The sequence below is a fragment of the Dermacentor silvarum genome, chromosome 1, assembly GCF_013339745.2.
Source record: "Dermacentor silvarum isolate Dsil-2018 chromosome 1, BIME_Dsil_1.4, whole genome shotgun sequence".
Classification (NCBI taxonomy): domain Eukaryota; kingdom Metazoa; phylum Arthropoda; class Arachnida; order Ixodida; family Ixodidae; genus Dermacentor; species Dermacentor silvarum.
In genome coordinates this window covers 224,065,062-224,089,899 of record NC_051154.1, presented here as the reverse complement: position 1 = coordinate 224,089,899, position 24,838 = coordinate 224,065,062, and the positions used below count along the sequence as shown (strand labels likewise).

Here is a 24,838-nt window from a genome sequence, read left to right as displayed (position 1 = left end):
CCGACAAAACAGTTTTGCCTTGCGTGCCCTGGAGGCAGCAGCAAGGCGACGTAAGCAAGGGGACTTATAGGTTCAAGTCGCTGAAGCAGAAGTGAAGCAACATTGATGCAAGGACTCTACAGTTAATACCACAGCGAACACTTAAGTGGTCACGTGACCTACACATACCCGTCGTGTGATTTTTTAAATCTCTGTTCATACAATTGAACTTTTCACTTCAAGTGAAAGGAAATACAGTGGCTGCATCGTGAGCATGCCATGAAAAACTGATTCCCTTTCTTTTCATTCAAGTTGAATATAAAATTTCATTGAATACCCCCATCCTATTTCTTTAATAACGTTATCTTGGCTGCAACACCTTCATTCCTCATTCGATGACCCAACGGCCCACGTGATGGGAAATTTATGCTGTCAGATGTAGTGCAGGCATGTGCAAAGTCAAATTATTCAGCAGGTGTGAATATCATGATTGAAAAACAAGTTTTTGCCCATGGAAATTCTTGAGCACTGGCTGAGACCTTGGGTTGGGACCGAATTAACTGGAGTCAAATTAACGAAAATCAACTGTACATTTATGATGTCTGTGTACCAACCTTCCAGGTACCAGAAGGCGTGGCGAGACTACGTAAAGTTTCGCCATCTGCTTGCCAACAAGCCCAAAGTGCTTTACACTGACCGGCACAAGCTACTCCAGAAGGAAGTCAAGCTTCAAGAGATGAGGCTCAAAAGGTGAGGCTGTGACGCTGCTTTTGAAGTTTAGAGGCCACTGCTTCCAAGGTGGGACTGTTAAGGGGGGCTTCTTTGAAAGGGGTACAGGAGGAACAACGTGACATCAGTCACCACAGGGAATTCCTCATAGACCTCCCTTGCTCACCTCAATGAGGCGATCGGAGAGAGGGAGGTGAGTGTTATCAGGATATTTTGGCCACTTATACCAACCACACTTGATCACTTGGTGATGACGATAGCACTTGCACTTCATAGGCTCTCCAACCTGGCCCAAGTGGTGCCACATACACTGCTGGGCGGCACCGCTTACAAGAGCAAATGAAAAAGTGTCCAGTGCGCTCGGTTGCACCGGTGTGTTGTGTATGGGAATACGGGCTACAAGATTGTGTCTCCTGTGCATTTGTTCGCACAAGCCTGTCGTTCAATGCCACAACAGCTTCAAAAACACTAAGAACTGATGCTCACTCATAAAATTCCACATATTTCAGGGCAGGTAGTGCAAAAAAGAGGAGACAAGCGTGCAACACTGCTGTTGTTTGCAAAGTTAAGTAAGTTGCGCTTGTTTGCTTTCACATGGCAAATTTTTACCATGTCACGCAGTCAATCGAAGGGGCTCTCGCGTGTCACTGGGGTCTTTTATTAAAGGGGACATTGAGGCTCATAGTCTCAGCTAAGTGCCACGCTGAGCACCGGCAGCAGTGGCAGCTTCATGCAGGTGCAGCGAGTGGTGTGGTGTGATGCGATATCACCACATGTTAAAAACGTAGAGGCAAAAGACTCGTCAAAGACTAAGAAAGCGTGAAGAAACTCCCATGAAAAGCCACCTCACAAGTAGCAAGAGAGGTGCTTTTACCATCGTGTTGCACGACACGACTGGGACGTCTCCGAGCTCCCGAAACCCATGACGAATTTATACCTCTTCCGCACAGACACTTTGGAATATGATCGGGTGCGAGCCTGATTGGGTGCTTCTACATGGGCCCTTTTGACCACGATTTTGCACGATCTGGATCCAGTTGATCACGATCGTGGGCTGTCGTCTGCACCGTCATCCTGAGTGAGCTCAACCAACTCAATCCGGATTGTTGGACCATGTAGCAGCGACCATTCTTGATCGCAATAGAAAAATTTGATCCGGATCAGGCTTGATCGTGATGAAAGTGCCCACGTTACACCGGTATTAAAGAACGACCGAAAGCCAAAGCAATTCAAACCACCACTGCCCTCCTCTCGCAACCCAACTCGCCTCTTCAAGATGTCACGCACTAAGGTCGGCATTCTTTTGACAAATGGGCTACCTTATGATACGCCTGTGCTAAAGCGCTCGACTGCTTGCAACTTGCTACTACAGAAATCTTACCGATCAAGACGCATGTACAAACAGCCCCTGCATGCTATCAAGCAAACGCAAACATGAAAAAGCACAATGTGTGTCGCATGCGCAAATCAACCGGCACCCCATGTGCCACTCAAAACACGTCCAAGTAGAGCTGGAGCAATATTCTTGTCGTCAAGAGCAAACTGTCATGACTGAGCTACAAGGCGAAGTAACAATGTTACCACAAATAACAGCAAGCTGTCAGGAAAACAACTAACTTTGACAATCCGACTTACTTGATTCTGCGGACGGTGGTTATCCGTGCCTCCTTGTGTGCCTTGTCATACCATTTACCCATTAATCTGCAAAACTTGTCAGGTGGCTGCAGGTCCCAGGTGTTTTTGTCACCATCGTGGCAGTTCACTATGCAACAGTACTGACCTCCTTAGCTACCTGGGCTTCATGCGGCCACTGCAACTATTGTGAAACAAAGGCGAGACGAGGAGCACGTTTGCAAAAGCTTGATCACGAGCGCCTGGTGGTGCCAGTGCACTGGCCGATGGTGACGCGGCTCTCTGCTAGGGGAAGGAGCGGCGCTTGCTTCTGGCAGCAAACTTGAGGTTGGGAGCCCCATAGAGTGGCATTGTCACCTAACTTTGCCATCCTAATGCCCACAGGTGAAGTGCACTGTCAAAATTTTGACTGGGTCTCGGCAACCACAACAACGAACCGATTGTCAAATGACTGTTGCCCTCTTACTGCAAGGCAACACCCCCTTACCCTCTGACTGCTGCATCCTCTGCCAAATGCAATTTCTCCTCTAGATCAAAAGCCCATCTCTTCAGAGATATGTGGCAGCAGCATGCCATCTCACAAAAGTGTGACTTCACGCGATGTGCACTCCCTGCACTGAGAGGCAGAATTTCTCCCTCGTATGAATACCCCTTTAGGATGAATGACTGATGGCTTATTTGCACCTTGTCGAGGCTAATTGTCACGCCTGCACTACAAATGCATTGCAGCACCTCCCGCACGTGCACAACATGGTTCTCAAAAGTTTTAGAGTACACCAGAACATTGTCGAAAAATGTCATCGCAAATTTGCGATTGATTCTGTTCGGCACTCTGATTCCGTTCGGGACCCTGTCCATCAAGGTTTGAAATGTGGTTAGTCTTCCTGCCACACTGAAGGGCATCCTAGTGAATTCAAATATGTCCTGGTGGCTGCTGAAGGCAGGTTTTGTGAGTTTTGCGAAGCACGTGCTCCCAGTGATAAACCCAAGCATGGAGCACGCATGTGCCACTCTTTCCTTTGTTGCCTATCCCCTGCCCTTCCCCTCATTCTTGCCTTTAAGTTAATGAGCAAAAAATAAATGCTTACTTTCTGCATGGTAAGTAACATGGACCACTTCTTGTCAGAGGCGGCGCGGCCGCCACCAAAGTGACAGTGAGGTCCTCATTACAAACCATAATCTGGAAGAAGACTTGGGAGAGATCAAAAACTTCAGAACCATTTTGCTCGACCAAGTTGTGCTAACATCCAGTCCATTCGCGGCATAAGATGCACACATTGGTGCATACTAGTACCATACTTTCCGGTGTATAAGACGCTGTTTTTTTTCTGAGTGTTTCGTCGGTGCGTCTTATAGAACGGTGCAACTTATGTAAGTTTTTTTTTTTTTCTGGAAAAACTGCCGTCAAAATCGGATTCGATGTTATGGCCATGCAAAGTGCGCTGGTTGACTTAATTGCTACGGGTTCTGTGCACACTATCGAGGTGGCGGGTACGTTCTTCTCGTGATGGAGTTCCCGAGCTCCGTTTTTGTTTTGTTTTTTTTGCCATTTTGTGGGGGGTGCGAATTATAGACCGGAAAATACGGTAGTCAATTTCAAGGTGGCAGCATCCCGATTTTTTTTTTTTTGGGGCAACACTGGGACACTTTTCCCCTGTTCTAGCAGGTCATTGATGCAGTCCATGATTATCTATTCCTTAGCATTGACTGGGTAGAGCTTGCATCTAACCGGCGGACTGTCTCTGGACTCTGTATGATGCTGGGCAAGGGTACTACATCCGTGCCTTATTGTGAAGACTCCGCTAAAATCTTGAAGTCTTTGTAATGTGTGGGTCCACGTCTTCTACTGAAGTGTGCCTGTCCTGCTGGATGGTGATGCTGTTCAATATAGAGACTCAAGTTGGTTCCTCTGCAAAACTTCATAAAGACTTATCATATTGACATTATCATCATCATCAGCCTATTTTTATGTCCACTGCAGGACGAAGGCTTCTTCGATTTTCAAACAACGATTTTCAAGCTCCGCACATATGCAAAACATGTAAACCAAGCAGCCGCGCGTATCCGAGAATCGAAGCGTGCGACTGCGAGTTATGCATCTGTTTAAATTTACGAACGTTGAATGGTTAATGTCCAAGTACCCATGATCTTCGCATGAAGCAGAAGAAGTAATAATTAAAAAAAATGTCTCAGTTTCGCCCGAAAGGCGAAGCATCAATTGCGATAGCAAATTATTAGAGAGCTATAAGAAGTAGGGATAGTAGTTTTATCGACTGCATAAACTTGACACATTTGCTTACTAACTGAATTAACAAGCGTGGTGTCAACGCGCACAAGCAAACATGAATAGACTCGATGACCGCAGACAACCACTGTCAAAACACGGCTCGTTCGTTCGTTCGGTCTATCGCTGCATCGGAAACTGAGCGGCGTAAGCACAGTGCCTACAAAGGTCAGAGCCGTGTGGAGATCGCTTTTAAGATATGGTGCGCGCGACAACGCCGACAGCCGGCACAGGCTGCAAACGCATTTGTTGGCAGAGTAGAAGCCGCTCCCCCCCCCTCCCTCCTGTGCTGCCTTCCCGCTTTGCTCCTTTCGCGTGGGAGATTGTGTCGCCAGTTCGCCTTGCGCCCGGTTGCAAGATACGCATTTGGTGCCGCAGCATAGCGTCGCCCCCCCTCCATCCCTCCCTCACGTACCTCTACGGCCATTCGCGCGACGGAAGTTGCGTTTGCTCTCCGTGAAGGTGCGCGTCCCCCGCGCTACAGTGTACTAGAATGTTTTAACCCGCGCGCTTTCACTCGCACATACGGCGCGCGGCAACGATTTTATCACCCTTGGACTCATGCTCCACATCTCATACTCCTCCTCCGCATCGCCCTCGTTGATCTCCTCTTCCATCGGTGGGCGCACCTCGTTGAGAAGCATGCTCGCTGCTGCCCTTGTCGGCGAGATTTTCCCGCGGAAGCCGCATTATAACCTGTATTTCGTCTCACGTGGCTGCACTGTTAGTGGTATGCGTATACATGGAGTGCTATGGGAAAATTAACGGAAGTGTGAAAAGACCATATTGTTACACGGCTCTGCACAATATTGCTACATGATGAGGAAGAGGAACACGAGCTGGGGGGCTGAAGAAGACGACGCTTCAGTGACTGACTGGTTGTGTCAATCATTGTCAATCATGTAAATATTGTAAATATATTTTCCCGTCTTGCTTCTTCCCTCTGTCACATATTTGGTGGAGGTGCTGGGTGTTGTGCACGACGGAGCTCCGCAGTGGACGTAGCCTGGTCACTAACAACATGACGAGTGCTGGAGCCGGTGCAGGGACAGCCACCATGCCGACAGGAGCAACCACTACCCGAATGCCGACAGTCATCTTGTCCCAGCCCCGCGACCCAGGCACGTTTTCCGGGACCGACAACCTTGACGTCGATGAGTGGCTCCACATGTACGAGCTTGTCAGCGCCCATAACAAGTGGGATCCAACTGTTATGCTGGCAAACATAATTTTCTACCTGCAAGGCACGGCACGGGTCTGGTTTAGAAACCACGATGAAGAATTGACTAGCTGGGAGCAATGCAAGCAAGAGCTCCGCGAGTTATTCGGCAAGCCTGTTGGCCGTCAGCGAGCTGCGCAAAAGGAGCTTGGGTCTCGCGTCCAGACGTCGACCGAATCATACCTGACATACATCCAGGATGTTCTCGCCCTTTGCCCCAAAGTTGACGAGCGGATGTCGGAAGAAGACAAAGTGAACCATGTACTGAAGGGCATAGCGGACGACGCTTTTCATCTGCTCGTATATAAGAATTTTTCCACCATCGACGACGTCATTAATGAATGTCGACGCTTCGAAGAAGCAAAAAGTCGTCGCTTCGCACACCAATTCACGCGTCTTCCAAACACAGCTGCTACGTCGTCGTGCGAGGATCTTCACTCTCCGCTTCAGCCGCCTACGTCTGAGAGCCTCGTTCGTGTCGTTTGGCGAGAGATCGAAGCCACGGCACCGGTTTGCTTCCAGACCTATGCTACCGATTCTCGACCGACAATTTCCCTCGTGCAGTCTGTCGTACGCGAAGAGTTGGCGAACCTTGGCATTCAGTCTGTCTGTTCCGTCAACCGATCGGATACCTATGCCTTCCCTACGATCCCTGCTTCGCGACGCCAGTACCCCTCTCGGCCTTTTCGCAACCCAGCTGAATGGCGAACATCCGATGACAGGCCGATTTGCTTCAACTGCCGACGCGTTGGCCACATTTCCCGTCACTGCCGCAATACCTGGACGTCATCGCAATATCGGTCTGCGTCCCCGCCTTACCGCCGCCCACCCGGTACTCAACCACCACCGGAAGATTCCACAGAGCCATACTACTGTACTCAGGCGTCGGCATCTACACGGCAGAGTCGTTCACCCTCACCACGACGTCCCCTGTCTCGCTCACCCACTGTTCGCCGTTCTCCGTCCCCCATGTACCGGCGCTCTACGGGAAACTGACGGGTGCAGCTCCGAGGGGTGACGCTGCTAGATCGACCCGGACTGCAATACCTCTACTGACCTTACCGACAGATAGGAATTTACTTGATGTGTATGTGGATGGTGTCACTGTTACTGCTCTGCTTGATACCGGTGCGCACATCTCTGTGATGAGTGACCAGCTTCGTCGACGGCTCACTAAAGTCCTGACACCTGCGGCGTCCTGTGTTGTGCGAGTCGCTGATGGAAGAACACTGGCCACAATAGGAATGTGTGCCGCTCGTGTGGGCGTCGCTGGCCGCCAAACATCTGTATTATTTACTCTTATTCGAGAGTGTCCCCATGACGTTATTCTAGGCCTTGATTTTCTATCCGCTCACTCCGCACTTATCGACTGCTCCGCTGGACTTGTTCAACTCGATTTGCCTTGCCCTGACCCACCCGAGGAAGTTCCCAGCAGACTGTGCTCGGCTGAGCACATTCGACTCCCCCCACAAGCCATGACCTGCGTCCTCCTCTCCCCCGCTCCACCTGTGCCTGACGGTGACTATATTGTTTCTCCTCTCACGGACGTTCTCCTTGCCCATCACGTTGCTCTTCCGCTACACCGTTGTCACTATCACCAACAACTCCACCAGCCTTCCTCTCGTAAACTTCGGAATTGGGGACCACGTCCTCCCGCAAGGCATAGCCTTGGGTACGCTGTCCTCCTCCCAAGATTACCAGTTATCAGCCTTGACTGCTGATATTACGTCGTCTACCCTTGACTCTGCATCTTCTTTGCCGGCTGTCTATCCAGAGTTAACAAACATGATTGCTCCCGATCTTCTGCCACACCACGCCGACCAGCTACGCCATCTGCTTGCCTCGTCCAGCGACATTTTTGACCTGCATGGTCGCCCTTTAGGCCAGACCTCTCTGACGACACACCGTATTGACACCTGGTGACGCACACCCTATTCACAGGCGACCATACCGCATGTCTTTGCATGAACGACAAGTCATTCACACGGAGGTCGAAAAGATGCTCTCTCGAGGTATCGTCGAACCGTCATCCAGTCCTTGGGCGTCCCCTGTCGTTCTAGTTAAAAAGAAGGACGACACCTGGCGCTTCTGCGTGGATTACCGGCACCTTAACGAGATCACAAAGAAAGACGTTTATCCTCTACCACGCATTGATGACGCCCTCGACTGCCTCCACGGTGCGAAGTACTTTTCTTCCATCGACCTTCGTTCCGGCTACTGGCAGATTGCCGTCGACGACTTGGACCGCGAGAAGACTGCCTTTATAATGCCTGACGACTTATACCAGTTCAAAGTCATGCCGTTCGGCTTATGTAATGCTCCAGCTACATTTGAACGCATGATGGACACACTCCTGCATGACCTGAAGTGGTCCATCTGTCTTTGCTACTTAGACGACGTCATCGTTTTTGCTCCTACATTTGCCTCGCACCTGGAGCGCCTCTCGCTCATTCTTCCTGCTTTTCGCACTGCTGGCCTTTAACTTAACTCATCTAAATGCCACTTCGGCCGCCGCCAAATTGCTATCCTCGGTCATCTTGTTGACTCATCTGGTGTGCGCCCAGACCCGGACAAAGTTAGTGCCGTACAGAATTTTCCTGTCCCAACCTGTACTAAAGATGTCCGGAGCTTCATGGGTCTGTGCTCATAGTTCCGCCGCTTCGTGCAAAATTTTGCGGAAGTCGCCCGTCCTCTTACTGCTCTTCTGAAGGCAGACGTTTCATTTTCCTGGGGCCCTGCGCAGGCAACCGCCTTCTCGAAGCTTATCTCGCTCCTGACGTCTCCACCCATCCTGGCGCACTTCGACCCGTCTGCTCCTACAGAAGTCCGCACTGATGCCAGTGGTCATGGAATCGGTGCCATTTTATGCCAACATTAGCGAGGTCACGACCGTGTGATTGCATACGCCAGCCGTCTGCTTTCTCCCGCTGAGCGTAATTATTCCATCACTGAACGTGAGTGCCTTGCGCTTGTCTGGGCAGTGGCGAAATTTCGCCCTTATCTATATGGTCGCCCATTTAAGGTCACCACAGACCACCATGCACTCTGCTGGCTTTCGTCCCTGAAAGACCCTACCGGTCGCCTAGGGCGCTGGGCGCTTACAGGAATACTCGTACACAGTTGCCTACAAGTCCGGCCGTTTACAACAAGATGCTGACTGCTTGTCCCGCCATCCAGTCGACCCTCCTGATGTTCCTGCGACCGATGCTTCTGTATTTTCACTATCTGCTTTTGGTGACCTCGCTACCGAACAGCGCCGAGATCCAACCATACGTGGTATCATGGACAAGCTCACATCTGGGTCAAGCGATCCCTCCCTTCGCTTGTTCGTACTCCAGGACGGCATTCTACATCGGCGCAGCATGCACCCTAGTGGACCTGAGATGCTGCTTGTCATTCCCCGGCATCTTCGTACCACTGTTCTGTCCCAGCTGCACGATGTACCAACTTCTGGTCACCTTGGGGAATCTCGTACGTACGACCGTGTCCGCCACTATGTCGCTTCGTGTGAGTTATGTCAGCGCCGGAAGAAGCCGTCTGCGCTCCCTGCTGGTCGACTCCAACCTCTTGACGTTCCTGCCGACCCCTTCTCTCGCGTTGGTGTAGACCTCCTGGGACCTTTCCCCACATCTACCTCCGGCAATAAGTGGATTGCCGTCGCAACCGATTATACAACTCGGTTTGCGATCACCAGAGCCCTCCCAACCTCCTGTGCAACAGACGTAGCCGACTTCCTGTTGCACGACATCATTCTTCACCACAGCGCTCCTCGTCAACTTCTTACCGACTGGGGTCGCTACTTCCTCTCTACAGTTGTGGACGACTTGCTCCGCTCCTGTTCTACCAAACACAAACTTACTACTGCATACCATCCGCAGACGAACGGTCTAACTGAGCGGCTTAATCGAACAATAACGGACATGCTCTCCATGTATGTGTCTGATGACCATCGTGACTGGGATACTGCTCTCCCTTTTGTCACATTCGCGTACAATTCCTCGCGCCACGACACTGCTGGTTACTCGCCATTTTATTTGTTGTACGGCCGCGATCCCGTATTGCCTTTTGACACAATACTGCCTACCCCTCAAGAGCCCGTGTCTGAGTATGCCCGCTACGTCATTGCCCGAGCCGAAGAAGCACGCCAAGTTGCTCACCATCGCCTTTGTGCTTCCCAGATCAAACAGAAAAGCATTTATGACAGTCGTCACCGTGACGCTGACTATGCTCCTGGGGATCTTGTCCTTCTACGGTCTCCGACCCGCCGCGTCGGCCTCTCTGAAAAACTAATGTCTCGCTACTCTGGTCCTTATCGGTTCCTTCGCCAGGTGACCGACGTGACCTACGAGATCTCTCCGGTCACACCTACTACTTGCTCCCTCCAGACTTCCCATGACATCGTTCATGTCAGCCGCCTGAAACGCTACCAGTCCTCTTCTACCTAGGAAGCACCGGGACGGCGCTCCCACGCCGGGCGGACATATGTTACACGGCTCTGCACAATATTGCTACATGACGAGGAAGAGGAACACGAGCTAGGGGGCTGAAGAAGACGACGCTTCAGTGACTGACTGGTTGTGTCAATCATTGTCAATCGTGTAAATATTGTAAATATATTTTCCCGTCTTGCTTCTTCCCTCCGTCACATATTTTATCCGGTCTTGCACTATAAGCGGTTACGTTATAAGCGGTCTATACTGTACTAAGAAAAAAAAATGGTACGAAAATTATGAGATATACAAAATGTATTGCCGTCTATTAGGCACTATCTCCCAAAAAATCGAAATTTTTAATTGAACAGGTATTTCGCTACAAACATTTAACTCCAAGCGTTACAGTTGGGCATGCCGTGCTGTGGCCGCCAATGTTCCGAGCTGGTTTGCGTCGTCGTCGATTTCAGACTCAAAGTCTGACGAAAAGTCAGCGTCCTGTGACTCGCTGCTGTTCGATGTATTGATAACATCAGCCGCATGGGCAGCGGAATCGCGTGCGACATTTCCGGAGCTGGACATTTTTTAATTCTGCTGTGACGATTGCGAAACTTCAGAGCGCATTTAAAAATCACCGCTTGGCGGGAAAAAAGTGAACTGCTTAGAAAACAAAAATATAGTTTCTCCTCTTTCACATCTGATGGTGCAGTGTGTTCGTGAGCAGCGCGGAAGGTCTCGAAAGCGGCTTTTGAAACCATCAATAGCAGGCAGCCATTTTTTCCGTCTCCTTTGAACGATCACGAAACTTTGGAGCACGTTTAAATATTACTGGCTCGCAGGAAAAAAGCGAAGTGCTTAAAAAACTAAAATGTAGTTCTCCTTCACGTCGGATGGCGCATTATGTCTGTGAGCGGCACGGAAGGTCTCGAAAGCGGTGTTTTAAACCATTGATAGAGGGCTAACCATGCCCATTGGGCGTGGTACGGAAAGAGTTAATGTCAACTAGAATATCCAATATGCCCTTTGCTCTCTGATCCACACCGCTCTCTTCCTGTCTCTTAGCCTTGCATTTTTCGTTCCATCGCACTTTGTGCAGTCCTTAACCCTTTAAGACGCTGTGTACACAATTGTGTGCGCCAAGTAAGTGCTTCAACAGCAATAACATTGATGAATGTAATGGTACTTAAAATGTTTCGCATACATCTTGAAACTGTTCCGATGGGAATCGTGTTGCAAGTTTGAATAACGGGTGCAAAATGTATTAGTAAAACAAGTGGCAAGGTAGATTGATGGGTGCTTTTAACAGCAGAGCTGTTTATGCCGAGCGTAATGTGTAGGCCGAAGCGAGCGCGCACCTGCATGGGCGGTGCATGCTCGCTTCGCCCTACACAGACACGGCTCCGCCGAGCTCCCTCCAGCTGCGCGCTACTGCGCATGCGCCGTGATGTCATCCTGGCACGTCTGCGCTTGCTGCCCGTACACTGTGCATAGCTTTCGCCCCACTTTTCCTACGACTTTGCCACCAGCTGCGCAGTGCTGTGCATGCCGCGAGTCAGACGTGACGTCACGGCCAACTGTGCATGCACTCCTTCGTTCCGTATAAAAGCCAGTGCGCGGCGGCGGCGTGCCAGATGTAGACATGGGGAGACCAAGGAAGGTTTGCACTGCCGAGGAAGAAGCCGCTTACCAAGAATCGCTGCGCACTGCTAAGCGAGACTGCCAGCGTCGAAGCCGACTGGACTGTGTGATTACTGTTGCGGTGCGGACTTGGCATCTGCCTTGCATTGCTTTGCATCACTATGTAAAACTTGGCATTAATTCGTATAACTTATCATCACTTTGTAAAACATTGCATCACTTGGCATTACTTCGTATAACTTAGCATCACTTCGTATAGCCAGCACCAGCTAGGAACCGATCAGCTCCACTTTGTCTTTAGCCTTGCGCCTCTAGTGCAAGCTACACCGAATTTTTATTCAAGCCTGCTAGACATGAAATAGTTGATGTTCTCATATGTAATGTTCTTCTAGCGAGTTTTCGCATGGAGTCCATGTTCTGTAAACTTGAAAAAACTCAATAAAGAATTGAAAATTCTTGATCTATTCTGCAGCTGTATGCTTTTTATGGTTCTGAATATGCAAGAAATGCAGTGAATGTAAGTTTCCAGTCAACAGAATTCATCAGCATCTGAAAGGGTTGACTTGTTCTCGAGCTTCTTTGTTAACCTCCAAGTTTCTGCTCCATATGTTAGCATCGGTAGAATGCAATGATTGTACACTTTTCTTTTCAATGACAGTGGTAAGCTCCCAGTCAGGATTTGGCAATGCCTGCCGTATGCACTCCAACCCATTTTTATTCTTTAAATTTCCTTCTCATGATCAGGGTCCCCTGTGAGTAATTGACCTAGATAAACATACTCCTGTAAAGACTCTAGAGGCTGACTGGCGATCCTGAATCCTTGTTTCCTTGCCAGGCTGTTGAACAATATCTTTGTCTTCTGCATAATAATATTTAACCCCACTCTTACACTTTCTCGGTAAGGTCCTCAATCATTCGTTGTAATTCGTCCCCAATGTTGCTGAACAGGACAATGTCATCTGCAAACCGAAGGTTTCTGAGATACTCGCCGTTGATCCTTACTCCTAAGCCTTCCCCGTTTAATTGACATAGGTGGAGGCAAACGCGCATCGGGAATAGCGAACTTCACCAATGGGGTGGAAGTGTGCCATAATATTTTTTTGGAGGGATGTTGACAGCTGGAACCCACGTTTACAACACAAAGTGGATGCCGGTGTCTGGAAAGTATACTTTCTTCAGATGGAGAGATGAGGAACGCAACAACAGGAGAGCGTGGAGGTCTCATTCTTGTAAATCTGCAAGCCGCTGGAGCGTGAAGTTAAGAGTTGCAGAGTTTGCAGATGCGGCTGAAGGTGTCACAGCAGCAATGTCTGTGCCTTTTATGTGCTGAATATTAGTTGTGAACTCAGGCAAGAATGCCAGATGACAAATTTCACGAGGACTGTAAGTAGTGCAGGCGGATGTGAAGGCTGTAGTTAGAGGCTTTTGATCAGTGAAAATAATGTACTGTCATCCCTTGAGGAAACATCAAAAATGCTTCACAGTTAGGTAAGTAGCATGTAGTATGCATTCGAATGCACTGTATCGTGCTGCTCATGTTAGTTTTCTGGAGAAAGAAAGCAAGCATTGGCCAGTGGCCATTGAGGAACTGCTGAAGGGTGCCACTGATGGCGGATCCTCCTACACTAAAACCCTATTAACTTGAAGCTGTAAAAAGCATGAAAAAATTTTTAATAAGTGATGTTTTGAGAAAAGTGAGTGAAATTGGAAAGTAGCGTACTGGCCACGCATTAACCACATGGAGCCTTTCCAAAGTAATGCCAATGAAATTCTCGGTCGATCACTTTCACATGCATCGGCACTAAGCACGTCGAATGGCACTGTGCCTAGCACTGTGCCAAGACAGCATTCTTGGCACTCAGTCAGATGATTGATCCTAAGGCTATATGAAGTCAGCCATCCGATCAGTTCATAACGAGTTCCAGTCATGCAAAAAGTTGATGCTGCTAATTTCTATAGACTGCTCCAAAATCAAAATTTGTCTGCTCCAATCTGCTCAGGAATTAAATTTTATCTGCTCCAATAATTGCTTCAAAATTACTTTTGGCATTCCCATCCCTGTTTTATGTGCTTGAATACTGAGAGTTATTTTCAATTTTAGATTTTGCTGCCGCGACAGGACCCAAAATGCAGTTTGGGACTTTAGTGTGTCTGATTATCGGAACTTTAGTGTGTTGGTGATAACTAGAAAGTGGAACAGAGTAAAACAAGAGATTTTCGTGCCCTCTGAAGTCAATCTATGGCTATGTAAGATACTTAAAGAATAACACTGGAGGAGTTCATTCAAAAATGAAGGGCTAGTGTAAAAATTTTCTTCTGCAAATGAGCTGCTCCAAATTTCAAACTTGCAGCTCCGAAAATTTGGTCCCCACCCCCCCTCTCTTCCCCCCGATAAAGGGGCCCTCACACACTTTTTCAAGTCACTGTTTTTCAGTTCAAGGCTGTGTAGATTGCTTGCCCCCAACTCAAATTTAGAGGGGTCTTCTGTCCCTCTTTCTCTCACCCACTGATGTAACCCCTCGTTGCCAATGGTGAGAGCCCGACGAGCCTACATAGCGGAGGTTCACTATTCCATAGTTGCCTACATAAACTATGTTCACGAACTCCGGTTACTCTGGTGTGCTGACGACGCTGTTACCATAGTAAAAAAATACCTTTGCACATTCTAGCACATTTCATGTGTGCCACTACTGGTCGAGCAACCTGGGACTATCCAACGTCTCTTTTCTTCAGTTCAGCACAGCGCCACGAACAAGAAAAAAGGTGCACGAACAACAAATGCACTGAGGTGAGAAACCTGCGCCACCTGAACACACGTGTGCAAAACTAGGCAGTGAGGTGACAAGGCTGCTCACGAGTGTACACAAGCGAGAGCAGAAGCTTTCGTGCTCAGGAGCCAGAGGTATGCCACCATACCAGGGGCAAAAGAACAGCCATACCGTGTATTGCGGTCATAGTGACCTTATTCTTCATCTTTCTTTTTTTTTCCCCACTATTTCTGTTTGCGTTAATATCAAAAGTACAGCAAATAAAAATAAAATAAAATCTTTATGTATCACATTTTTGCTTCAGTGCTATGGTTATCTGCAACTTTGTTTTTAACCAATCATGAAGGAGCGAGTGATGATGTCGATGATGCTTCTGGTGAGCGCCACCGGGTGATGATGCAGTCAGCAGCGATGTAGTGATTTGTTTGCGTGATTAAAATGTTAAATATTTCGATACTGTTGCTTTGACCTGCGCTAAAAGCATCTCCAATTGTCAGTGTCGACAACTTCCAACAGAAAGACGGTGGCTTGGGAAGTGTTCGAGGGCCCCTTTAACCTGCTCCAGTTTCAACGAAAATTGCTCCAACCTCCCCTGTAATTGGTGAGCCCTCCTCTTCTCGGAACACACAGCCAGCTTTCGTCACGTTGATGCTTTCATTCCTCGTAGTTCGACCAATTGACAGCTTTTACCCAAGTAAGGGCCCAGAGGGCCCGGAGACAAGCACCTAAGTTTGTGGCTTCCCCACCACACGAAGTGCTGCCATGTTTGCCAAATATGACCATTACAGCATCTGCACACATTATACAGCAAAATCTCTTTACTACGAACCCCACAATAACGAACTTTCCAGAATAACAATATTTTCAGAAAGTTGGTTTCTTATAGTTTCAATGTAAAAATATTTCAGTACTACGAACTTCGGAATGCCGAACTTTTCAGAATAACGATCGTTTAACGCCTCACTATTACAAACTAATATTTCAAAATCTGGGGATTCTTAAATTTCCATGTATCCAGTCACGGCAGCTGAAACAGGAGACAACTGGGCTCAGAAAGCGGACGCCGCGGCACATGTGTTCGGAAAACCTGAAATGGCACCTGAAGGGGGAAAAATAAAAGTACGCTGGCACGCAGCATCGGCGCGTTGGAAAGTGGGGCGGCTGCCTCTCAAAAGGCCAATCGCCCGCGATAATCACTCCACGAGTTCCAAAAAAGACTCGAAATCAGCGCGACAATCACACGAATCGGTGACAGCGCCATGTTGCAAGAAAAATGGCTGTCACCCGCGCGTGCACACAGGTTCTTTTGTGCACGCCTTTTCCATACAAGCCAACCATACCAGGCAGATGATACGCCGGTGCGCGTTGCACTGGGTCCGTCTCTGGTTTAGAACGACGCCCTTGCGCTCTACAGCGGTGCAGTGTGCCCGAAGGCCTCGCGTGGACGGATACTCCAACAGCGTAGCTTAGTAGAGTAGCGGGACCAGTGTGGTGAGAAGGCGCGCATCGGGTTAGGCATCACCGCAAAATACTTTAGCTCTCGACTCGCGCTTTTTCGTTCCGAGTGTCAACTGAACAGTCAGGCAAACCGTTCTTTTTGAGAAGGTCCCGAAGTGGCCATTGTCACGCACAGGACTGTTCGCACACTAGCTGAGGCAGCAATGCATCAGGTTTTGCGAGCGCATGCTCCGCCCAGACCAGTGTCGCCTAGCAACGGAAGCGCGGCTCTTTTGCCCTTCTTTCCGCGCACCTGTTCCGCGCTTCTTTCTGCGGCCGTACTGGCTATGCTACGTGCACGGAGAAATATAACCTCCGTACTTGTGGGGTTTCCACACGGTCACACTTTGTACTTTCCGGGCGGTGTCATTTACAAATAGTTCAGGTGTCCACCTCGAACAAGGCAGTTGTGGTGTTCCCGGCAAGGAAATGTGAAAAACAAACAACAAAAAACATTGTGCTTTGGAGGCGACATGGAGCGTCCTTTTTGCCGGTAGTTTTCTCGGTGTCAGCGTCTTTTTTGAGCACGTTACTGTTATTACACTGTTTCGGTGGTACGTGGGGCTGGAATCCATGGCAAATAGCAACAGCGCGGTCCGAGAGCCAACAGCGACGTCTTCATGGATAGCTCATATGGTGACAACTTATGAACTGATGGGTTAATGGGCTGAATGGTTAATTTTGGGGCTTTCACTATAACGACTTTTCAGAATAACGAATCATTTACCGTGGTCCCCACTCGCCACGGTGGCTCAGTTAGCAAAGGCGCTGCACTGCTGAGCACGAGGTCGCGAGATGGAACCCCGGCCGTGGCGGCCGCATTTCGATGGAGGCGAAATGCAAAAATGCCCGTGTGCTTGCGTTGTAGTGCACGTTAAAGAACCCCTTGTGGTCAAAACTAAAACAGGGCCCTCCACTACGACGTGCCTCATAATCAGAACTGGTTTTGGCATGTAAAACCCCAGAAAGAAGAAGAACCGTGGTCCCCTTAAGTTCATTATATAGAGATTTCACTGTGCATGTTTATTTAAATTATGTTCAAAGTGGCAGAAATGGCTTGGGGCCTTTTCTAGAGCATCGGATCCAGCATCCACCTAGGTGAAAGTCAACGTCTTGAAGCACGTAAAGAAAGAGTTTTGCCTCTCCACCAGGACTGGCCAACTGATCAGTAGGTTGCGTGTGTGTGAGTGTTCAGAAACCACTGGTACAGTGCCTGTTCACCTTCTTTCTTGACGCTGTGTCGCATCCTCTTCTGCCCCCTGCCCACGATTTTGTTCTGATTTTCGAGCAGTTTCCATGGGGATGAATGATCATTCAGATGTTCGACCGTGAGAGTCTATAATTTTGCCCCAACTCACGCACCTTCTTACCTTTGTTGTGGCCTGCTATGCTGAATTTCCACCATTATCGCTGTGTGCTTGCTCTTCCTTTCCTGCTGCATCGTGCATGAGAAGTGGAGGTGTCAGAGGTCCCTCCATCGTTGTGCAAGCTCTACAATTGTCAAACAAACCAGCAGAGTCAAAGTACTGGTGGAAATTAGCGCACAGTGTAGCCATCTTGCGAAACCACAGTGGCTGTATGAGGCGCAGAAGTGCACTGGAAAGGGACAACGGGACTGCCAAGGTGCCAGGGAAACACGGAAGCATGCGTCTCGTGTAACTTTCTGTCCACGTGTGCAGGCGAGGCCATGAGATGGAGAATGCTTTACCTGGCTTGGTGTTTTGAGCTGTCGATTGATGCTTCAAGGGGTGAGGAGCGCACTGCACGTATGCATGTGCACATGATGCGTTGCCATCACACGGAACTTGCAACCCCATTTAATTTTTTTATTCCTGCTGCATCATACTTTTGAAATTATGTAACTGGCAACTTGGCATGAAAGCATCGTAGTAAGCTGTTTATTTTACTATAAAACACATTATGAATTTTATGGTGCGGTGATTTTTCATGTTATATCTGATATATTGTTAGAAGCAGTATTGTTGGACAATACTGCTTTGTAAGTGGACTCAACTTTACAGTCAACACAGCAAGATGCAGGCGCAGAATTGGCAATAAAACATGTCTTCCATCAATCTTTTATCCAAGCCATGCCAACCTAACATTTTTATTTGTAGTACACGTGCTGCAGGAACAGGCGTTTATTGATCCACTGTGGCTTTATTTTTCAGTTAGCTTTCTTGGTTGGATGGTTGTAGAAAAATTATATAACAGAATGCTACTCCTATCCAGGGCATGGTGCTACAGTAGCCACCACATTTGCACTACTACTTTGACTATGTGTGGCTTTCCACTTAGTTTCTGCTGCTTGTCAGAAGTTCTTTAGGCCACTGCTAGCAGTAAGGCACATTTTCATGAAAATTGTACGCTATTTCTGTTCACTACTGTATATTTAAGGTTTTCATTTGAATCATTTTTGACTATGCATACTTTGGCCACAGCAGTCAATTGGTGAGAGACTTCCATGAAGTTTAAGTGATGCAGCACCTCTATATGTTAAGTAGCCATTCAGGATTCATTTTGATGAGCCATATTCGCTGCAGGCTGTGCAATGTTCACAGCATTTTCACTTTTAGCATCCCATTGGGCTGGATTTTCTGTAAGCCATTGTATGATTTCATTGCTTGTATTGCTACCTTTGTTAAGCTTTCTGTTTATTTGTTTGATTTTTTATTGTGTACTTAACTAGAATTCACTCTTACCTTTATAAAGCATGGGCCATTGCATTGATTGGAGGTGTAAGACCAGGGCTTGCACTAAGATTTATTAGTGTTCTATTACATGTAAAATGTCATTCTAATTAGACCAACAGGAGGGAGGCTTGCAGGTCACCGTACTTGTGACTGTAAGGTTCAAAATTTTATACTTTTAGACTTGTATAGATATAACTTTTTCATTTTTACCTTGAATTAACATCTTGCCAGTCACGTATGTATTGCTTGCCTGAACATGCTATGTTTCTTTCTTTCTTTTATATCCACACCAGCAACTTGAAGAGGGACGTTACTGTGGTAGTAAGCAGCAAGGGCTTCTACCGGACAGGCATCATGTGTGATGTTGTACAGGTATTTACAGGCTCCCGGTGTTTCTTTTTTTGCATGGTTTTATTTCATGCATTGATCATGTTTATACTAGTTGCTAATACAAATAGCTAATTGTATGAGTGTATGGAGTATCTTTCATGTGTACTCATTGGCTGTATTTAAGTTTTAAAAAGTAGGAAAAAATAAAGAACAGTGATGGAGGTGATGCTTGATGAAATTCTTTCAGTAACTATTATCTCTGCAAATTATGGTTTAGTTTTTGGTATATTATACAATATATTAGTTTTCAAGTAGTGTCTTGGAACTGGTTTTGCTGACACTGGTTTTGTTTTGCATCTAAGGTTTCGACTCTGGACAAAAATAGCTCTGGCCTTTTGTGTAGGCTTTCATAAGTGCTCATAAGAACTTCAAGTTTCAACATTTTGCCATTTTGCCTGATCCGCCAATTAGTGAATTTATTTGCCCGCTTGCAAAGGCGCAAAGTGCCAGTTACTGAGCGGTGCCCAGTGGCATTTAAGCAGAAACCAACCGTGAGCATTGCTTCTGTAAGCAATTGATTGCAACCACTGTGGAAGAACAGACAGGTGTCTGAACGGTGCCATCTGTCTGCAGAGCAAGTTGACTAGTTCTTTGTTCGTGCTTCATCCCTTTGCCGGCAGGAGCGCTGCAGTGTTGGGGGGTCATCATTTCCTGTTGTCTGCTGCCCCAGCCCGTCGTGCGAAAAGTGTAATGCCTTGTAAATTGCACAAGTTAAAAGATTGAATCGTTATAATAGTGTAAATGTAGATGCTTGGTAGCTTTATAGCGATAAGGAACAATTGAAAAAAAAAATTGATCAGAGATAATACCCATAGGGATACTAGGGCTCCATAGAAAATGCAAGGGGAAGCTTAGTAGAGGTAGGCCAATGTGAAATTTGGGGGTGGACCAACTTGAAATGTGGGGGTGGGTCAACCTAAATTTGGGGGTGGGCCAACTTGAAATTTGGAAGTGGGCCAAACTAAATTTGAGGCTATGCTTACACATACTTAGACAACTGCAGTGGAATTTCTGCATACTTTTAAACATTGTTTTGGTCACGAACAATCGTTATCACATAATTCTAGCTATCATGTACATCATTCAGACATTAATGTATATCCCTTTGAGAAATGTCTGTATAGTCGTGCATTTGTGTTTCTTGAATTTATGCCCTAGCGTGCCGTGTTAGCATTCAATAGACTAGGGGACACCACTCGGCGTAAATAAAATGTTTGAATTGAGTAACTTGCAATATAATCCAGATTAAAATAACGAATATTAAAAGTAACTTGCACGGTTGTAGCAATGTGCATGCTTGGCATGCATGCTAACCACAAACATAGCTGCAATTGGTAAGCTGTGGGTTTATGACTTATGTGCACAACTTGAGAAGCTTTGCACTTGCAATAGCCAGGTAGTTTTGCAATTGTATCAAAGTTGAGCACTAGTAAACACGCTGTCTCTACAGTGAACTTTCACGAGTTGCAAAGCACATTTACGTTTAGATAGTGCTACTAAGCTTAGATGTTTAAAAGGATATACCTAAGCTTGCTTCCCAAAGGCTTGCCAGAGGCTTAGACTGGCACACAGGCATATATGAGACAATTTAATAGTGATTCTGTTAAGCGCACGCGTGTTTGAGGAGCCCCACGCACTGAACCAGCTGCTGTGCTTCACCCCCCTATCATCCGCGCCATCTGCTGAGAGAGACCTAAACCACAACCGAAAAAGTCATCGGTGTGGCAGCCTAGTTCAGACACCTGTCTTTGTTCTTCCACCGTGGTTACAGCTATTACTGGGGTTGGTAGGACATGCAATGCGGTGCGTGGTATCAAGATGCTTAGCACAGTCATTCAGTTGGGGCTGCGGAATATATGTGATTCTTCTGAGGGGCTGTTGAACCAGTACGTCATGGTGCCCTGCCTGGCTTTGAAAATTTGTGCATGGCACACGCCACAGCAACAGGCAAAGTTTTTTGTTTTTGCTTCCTTTATGATCAGTATGAGAATGACATGCCTGCACAAGACATCCAACTTATGGAGACGTTTGACACTGCATGGAGTTCGATCTATTAGGTGTAGATACCATTTTAGTTAATAGATGTAACCCTATGTTTTGCTCTGTATTCTCACTGCAGCTTAAGGCAAACATTGTCAGAAAGTGCTATTTTGGCCGCACTGTGTGAACACGCAGTAGCAACAGCAGCTACAAGGGCTGTTATAAACTATTTGAAGAGCACCGGACTAGACTCGAGACTTGAAACCACTGTGCTATGTGGTTATTGCATATACCATCCCTTCTTCCTGTCATCATCATCTTTCATCGCTCATTTATCTCCGCTTTCCTCCTTCCCCTGTGCAGGGTAGCAGGCTAGAGCATAATTAGCTCAGGCCACCCTCTTTGCCTTTCCTCTACTAAATTCTCTTCTCCTTTGCTTTCACTGCAACGTCACAATGTGCAAAAATTGTTCTATATAAGAGATAGTTTGATTTAATTAGGTCTGATATCATATTTGGCTGTATGTGCAAAACAATTAATTTGGACATTCATTTTTTTTAAATATCAACCATTTATTGAATTATTAGAATACCATTAACATGCCATTTTGGATTTTCAGATGGTGAGTTTTTTGTGTGAGTACAGCAGTGCTCTTGATTTTTTCATTGCAGTAATCTTTTCTGATAAGGGTTAATTAGCGCCACCCTTAGCATTAGCAGTTGATGCTACATACACATTAGGAGGAAAAGCACGGAGAGCGTGCCTTTTGAAAGCACACTAGAGTGGGCTACTTATTGTAATGCAAATGCTGTGCTGCAGATAGAGTTATTAAAGCTGCCTTCATTTTATTTTTTATTCAGCAGCATAACAATAATTCATCCTGTTTCTCACACAGCATGCCCTGCTGCTTCCCGTGCTTGTGTGCCACCTTCGCTTCCACAAGTCTCTGGACTTTCTGGAAAGCATCATTGGGACTGAATTTAAGGACCGTTATCTTCTCCAGGTGGGCTATGCATAGCTGTCAACTCTCCCGAATTATCCGGGACCCTCCCGACGTTTAAACACATCTCCCGATTCTACGGACGCGACCTCAAGTCTCCCGGAAAGTAGCCGCCACAGCACAGAGTTTTTTTTTTTGTTTTTTTAACGCCCTATCGCTATAATACTATTACGCTCTATAATATAACCATTCAGGAAAGCAGTGCAGGAGCAGTTAGTCACCAGCATGCACCTTGAATCGAAGTAGTGGCCACCGGCACCACCACGAATGAGAGCATCTGACGGGCGCTGCCATATTGGATTTTCCAGATTGGCTCATCCCAGACTGGTTCGCGCTTTTTTAGCAATCTGGCCGTTAAATGACAGTGGGTGCCTAGGCTTTAGTTGGCTTTGTCAGAACGTCGAGTGTAGTGTGGAACGCCGAACTACTCTTTGTGTTTTCCCAAGTTTAGTTGGAATGATCGATGGCGTTTTCAAAAGCCAAGAAGTACTTGCAAGTATTTCTGAGATCATACACGACTTAGTTTCCGTGCATTGTCACTTCGCGGAAAGGTGACAAGTATGGATTCAGTACCACGTGCACCTGTGATATGAGCACAAAAAGAAGAAGCAAATTGAAAGGGGGGGGGGGGGTTAAAATTTGTTACCCTCTTTCCCCTGCGGGGCAGTCTCTCGAATTTTTATGTTGCTAGGTGAGCAGGTATTGCTATGTGATTTTGGGAAAAAAATAATTTTTTTTAATGTGCAGTAGGGAAGCTCATATTTTTAATAGATTGTTGAGTGAGATTTAGCTTTTCTTTAGTGTGAACACTCTATGCTCATAGTTCTCCATAAGTTTTCTTCAGAAATGGCCGATTGTGTTTTTAGAATGTCTCAGAGAAAGAGTGCAGCCGTTCACATTCCGCACACCATGCGACGGTGCCTCCCGCACATTTTCTCTTAATTTTCGCGCTCATAAAATGGGACTTTCCGGCGCTTCCGGCAATTGGCCGGTGGCCGCACGCGCCAGCAAGTGGCTGAGAGTGTATTAGAGTGTACTAGAGTGTACTAGAATATGGTAGACTAGGCCAAGTGGCACGGTGCTCCCTAGTTGAGGCGCAGAACAACGAAAAGTATATATGCTGAGGTCGCTGCGAGCAAACTAGATATTAGGGAGGCGCGCAGCGCCAACATTAAGTTGGTTCTAGTAACGTTGCATGGCACAGCTGGTGGGCATTTCTGTCCCCAGGACCGGTATAGCCTAAAACTATTCTAGTCTGTGTTTATGCTCATATGGGGCTAGGTCTCAGCCATTTTGATCTACCATGAAAGGCTTATGGCGGGTTTGGAATAAAAGGTCGCAGTTTTGCCCCATCAGGCAAAGCATCGATTGCGATAGCAAATTAGTAGACAGCTTTTCGAAGTAAGGATAGTAGTTTTATCGGCCCTATAAACTTGGAAACATTTGCTTATTAGCTTGATTAACAAGCATGGTGTCAACGCGCACAAGCAAACATGAATTCATCACACTTGGTGTCTGCGGATGCTCACTGTCAAAATGCTGGCGTGAGCAAGCGCCCTGATGTTGTTTTCCCTCCATGGCTCCCGTCTCCTGCAATCCGGCTTCCTCGCATAGCTAAGCGCCAGCGGCGGTCGGCGTAGATGTTACGAGAGATGGCGCGAGCGGCGCGCTGCCAACGCCACCTAACGGCGGGGTTACTTGGGCGCAAAAGGTCAAAGGCACTTCTTTTGGGTGGGGTCGGTGAGTGATGCGGACATTCTGCCCGTGCGCCGATCCACACTTTGCGATCCACGTGGCCTCGCGGCAAGGCGCTCATGCGTGGCAACTTGCCGCTCGCGGCATGATGTGCGTTTTTTGCCGCTAGCGTGGCCGTACCCTAAACCAGATTTCAGCTGCTCTGCGGTTATGTGCCAGTGACGACGAATAGAGTAACAAATGAAGCTGAAATACAGACTTCCCACGGTCATCGCACACGGCAGCAAGTAGCTTCTTTTTAAAGCATTAGCATTTCTTGGCTCGTTGCTCAGTTTTGCGCCATAGGCGCTGTCCACACCAACAGAGGCGAGAGATGCACCAGAAGGTGCTGTCACTGATGGAAGTGCATGCGACACTGTGTACACTTCCACCAATCAGAGAGGGGTGTTCCGTGACATAATGCAGAGCTCGGTTGTCTGTAATACCTCCAGACGGTGTTGCCTTCTGCACATAATGGCCGGTGAAACCCACGAAGTGTGCTCGTAGTATCGTGGAAGTTTTGCATCCATGTCACGTTAACCAGATGATGTTAACATCATATTATCAGGAATGCCTGTGGCAGTGCCTTGCTCGGTGCGCTGCTGCACGCCAGGCTGTGCCAGTGTATGCTTAGAAAGCTGGAGAGCACTTAAGCATTGGAGAAGAGCGTAGTAGTTTAATGAGACTACTACAATAAAACATCCTCTACACTGAAATGTCATGGAGGAAGCAGGACCATCAGACCCCAAGCTATTAGGTGAGCTCAAGATTGGGAGCGAAAGTGCCTAGCCTGCGCCATAGCTAATTAGCTAATGCTTGCATAGCTAATTTACTTTACCCGCTCATAACAGTCCAGTGACTTTAC

At 47.4% G+C, this 24,838-nt stretch overlaps 1 protein-coding gene across 1 annotated transcript in view; it reads left to right on the top strand.

The window, feature by feature from the left end:
- Positions 1–450: 450 nt before the first annotated feature.
- The window catches only part of LOC119436824 (ribonuclease 3), a 98,138-nt gene continuing 73,750 nt past the window's right edge, over positions 451–24,838 (top strand). The window contains exons 1-3 of the mRNA XM_037703816.2: positions 451–729; positions 19,163–19,241; positions 22,135–22,242. Of these exons, the coding sequence (XP_037559744.1) occupies positions 491–729; positions 19,163–19,241; positions 22,135–22,242 (426 nt within the window). The 5' untranslated portion in view covers positions 451–490. The remainder of the gene's footprint in view (positions 730–19,162; positions 19,242–22,134; positions 22,243–24,838) is intronic.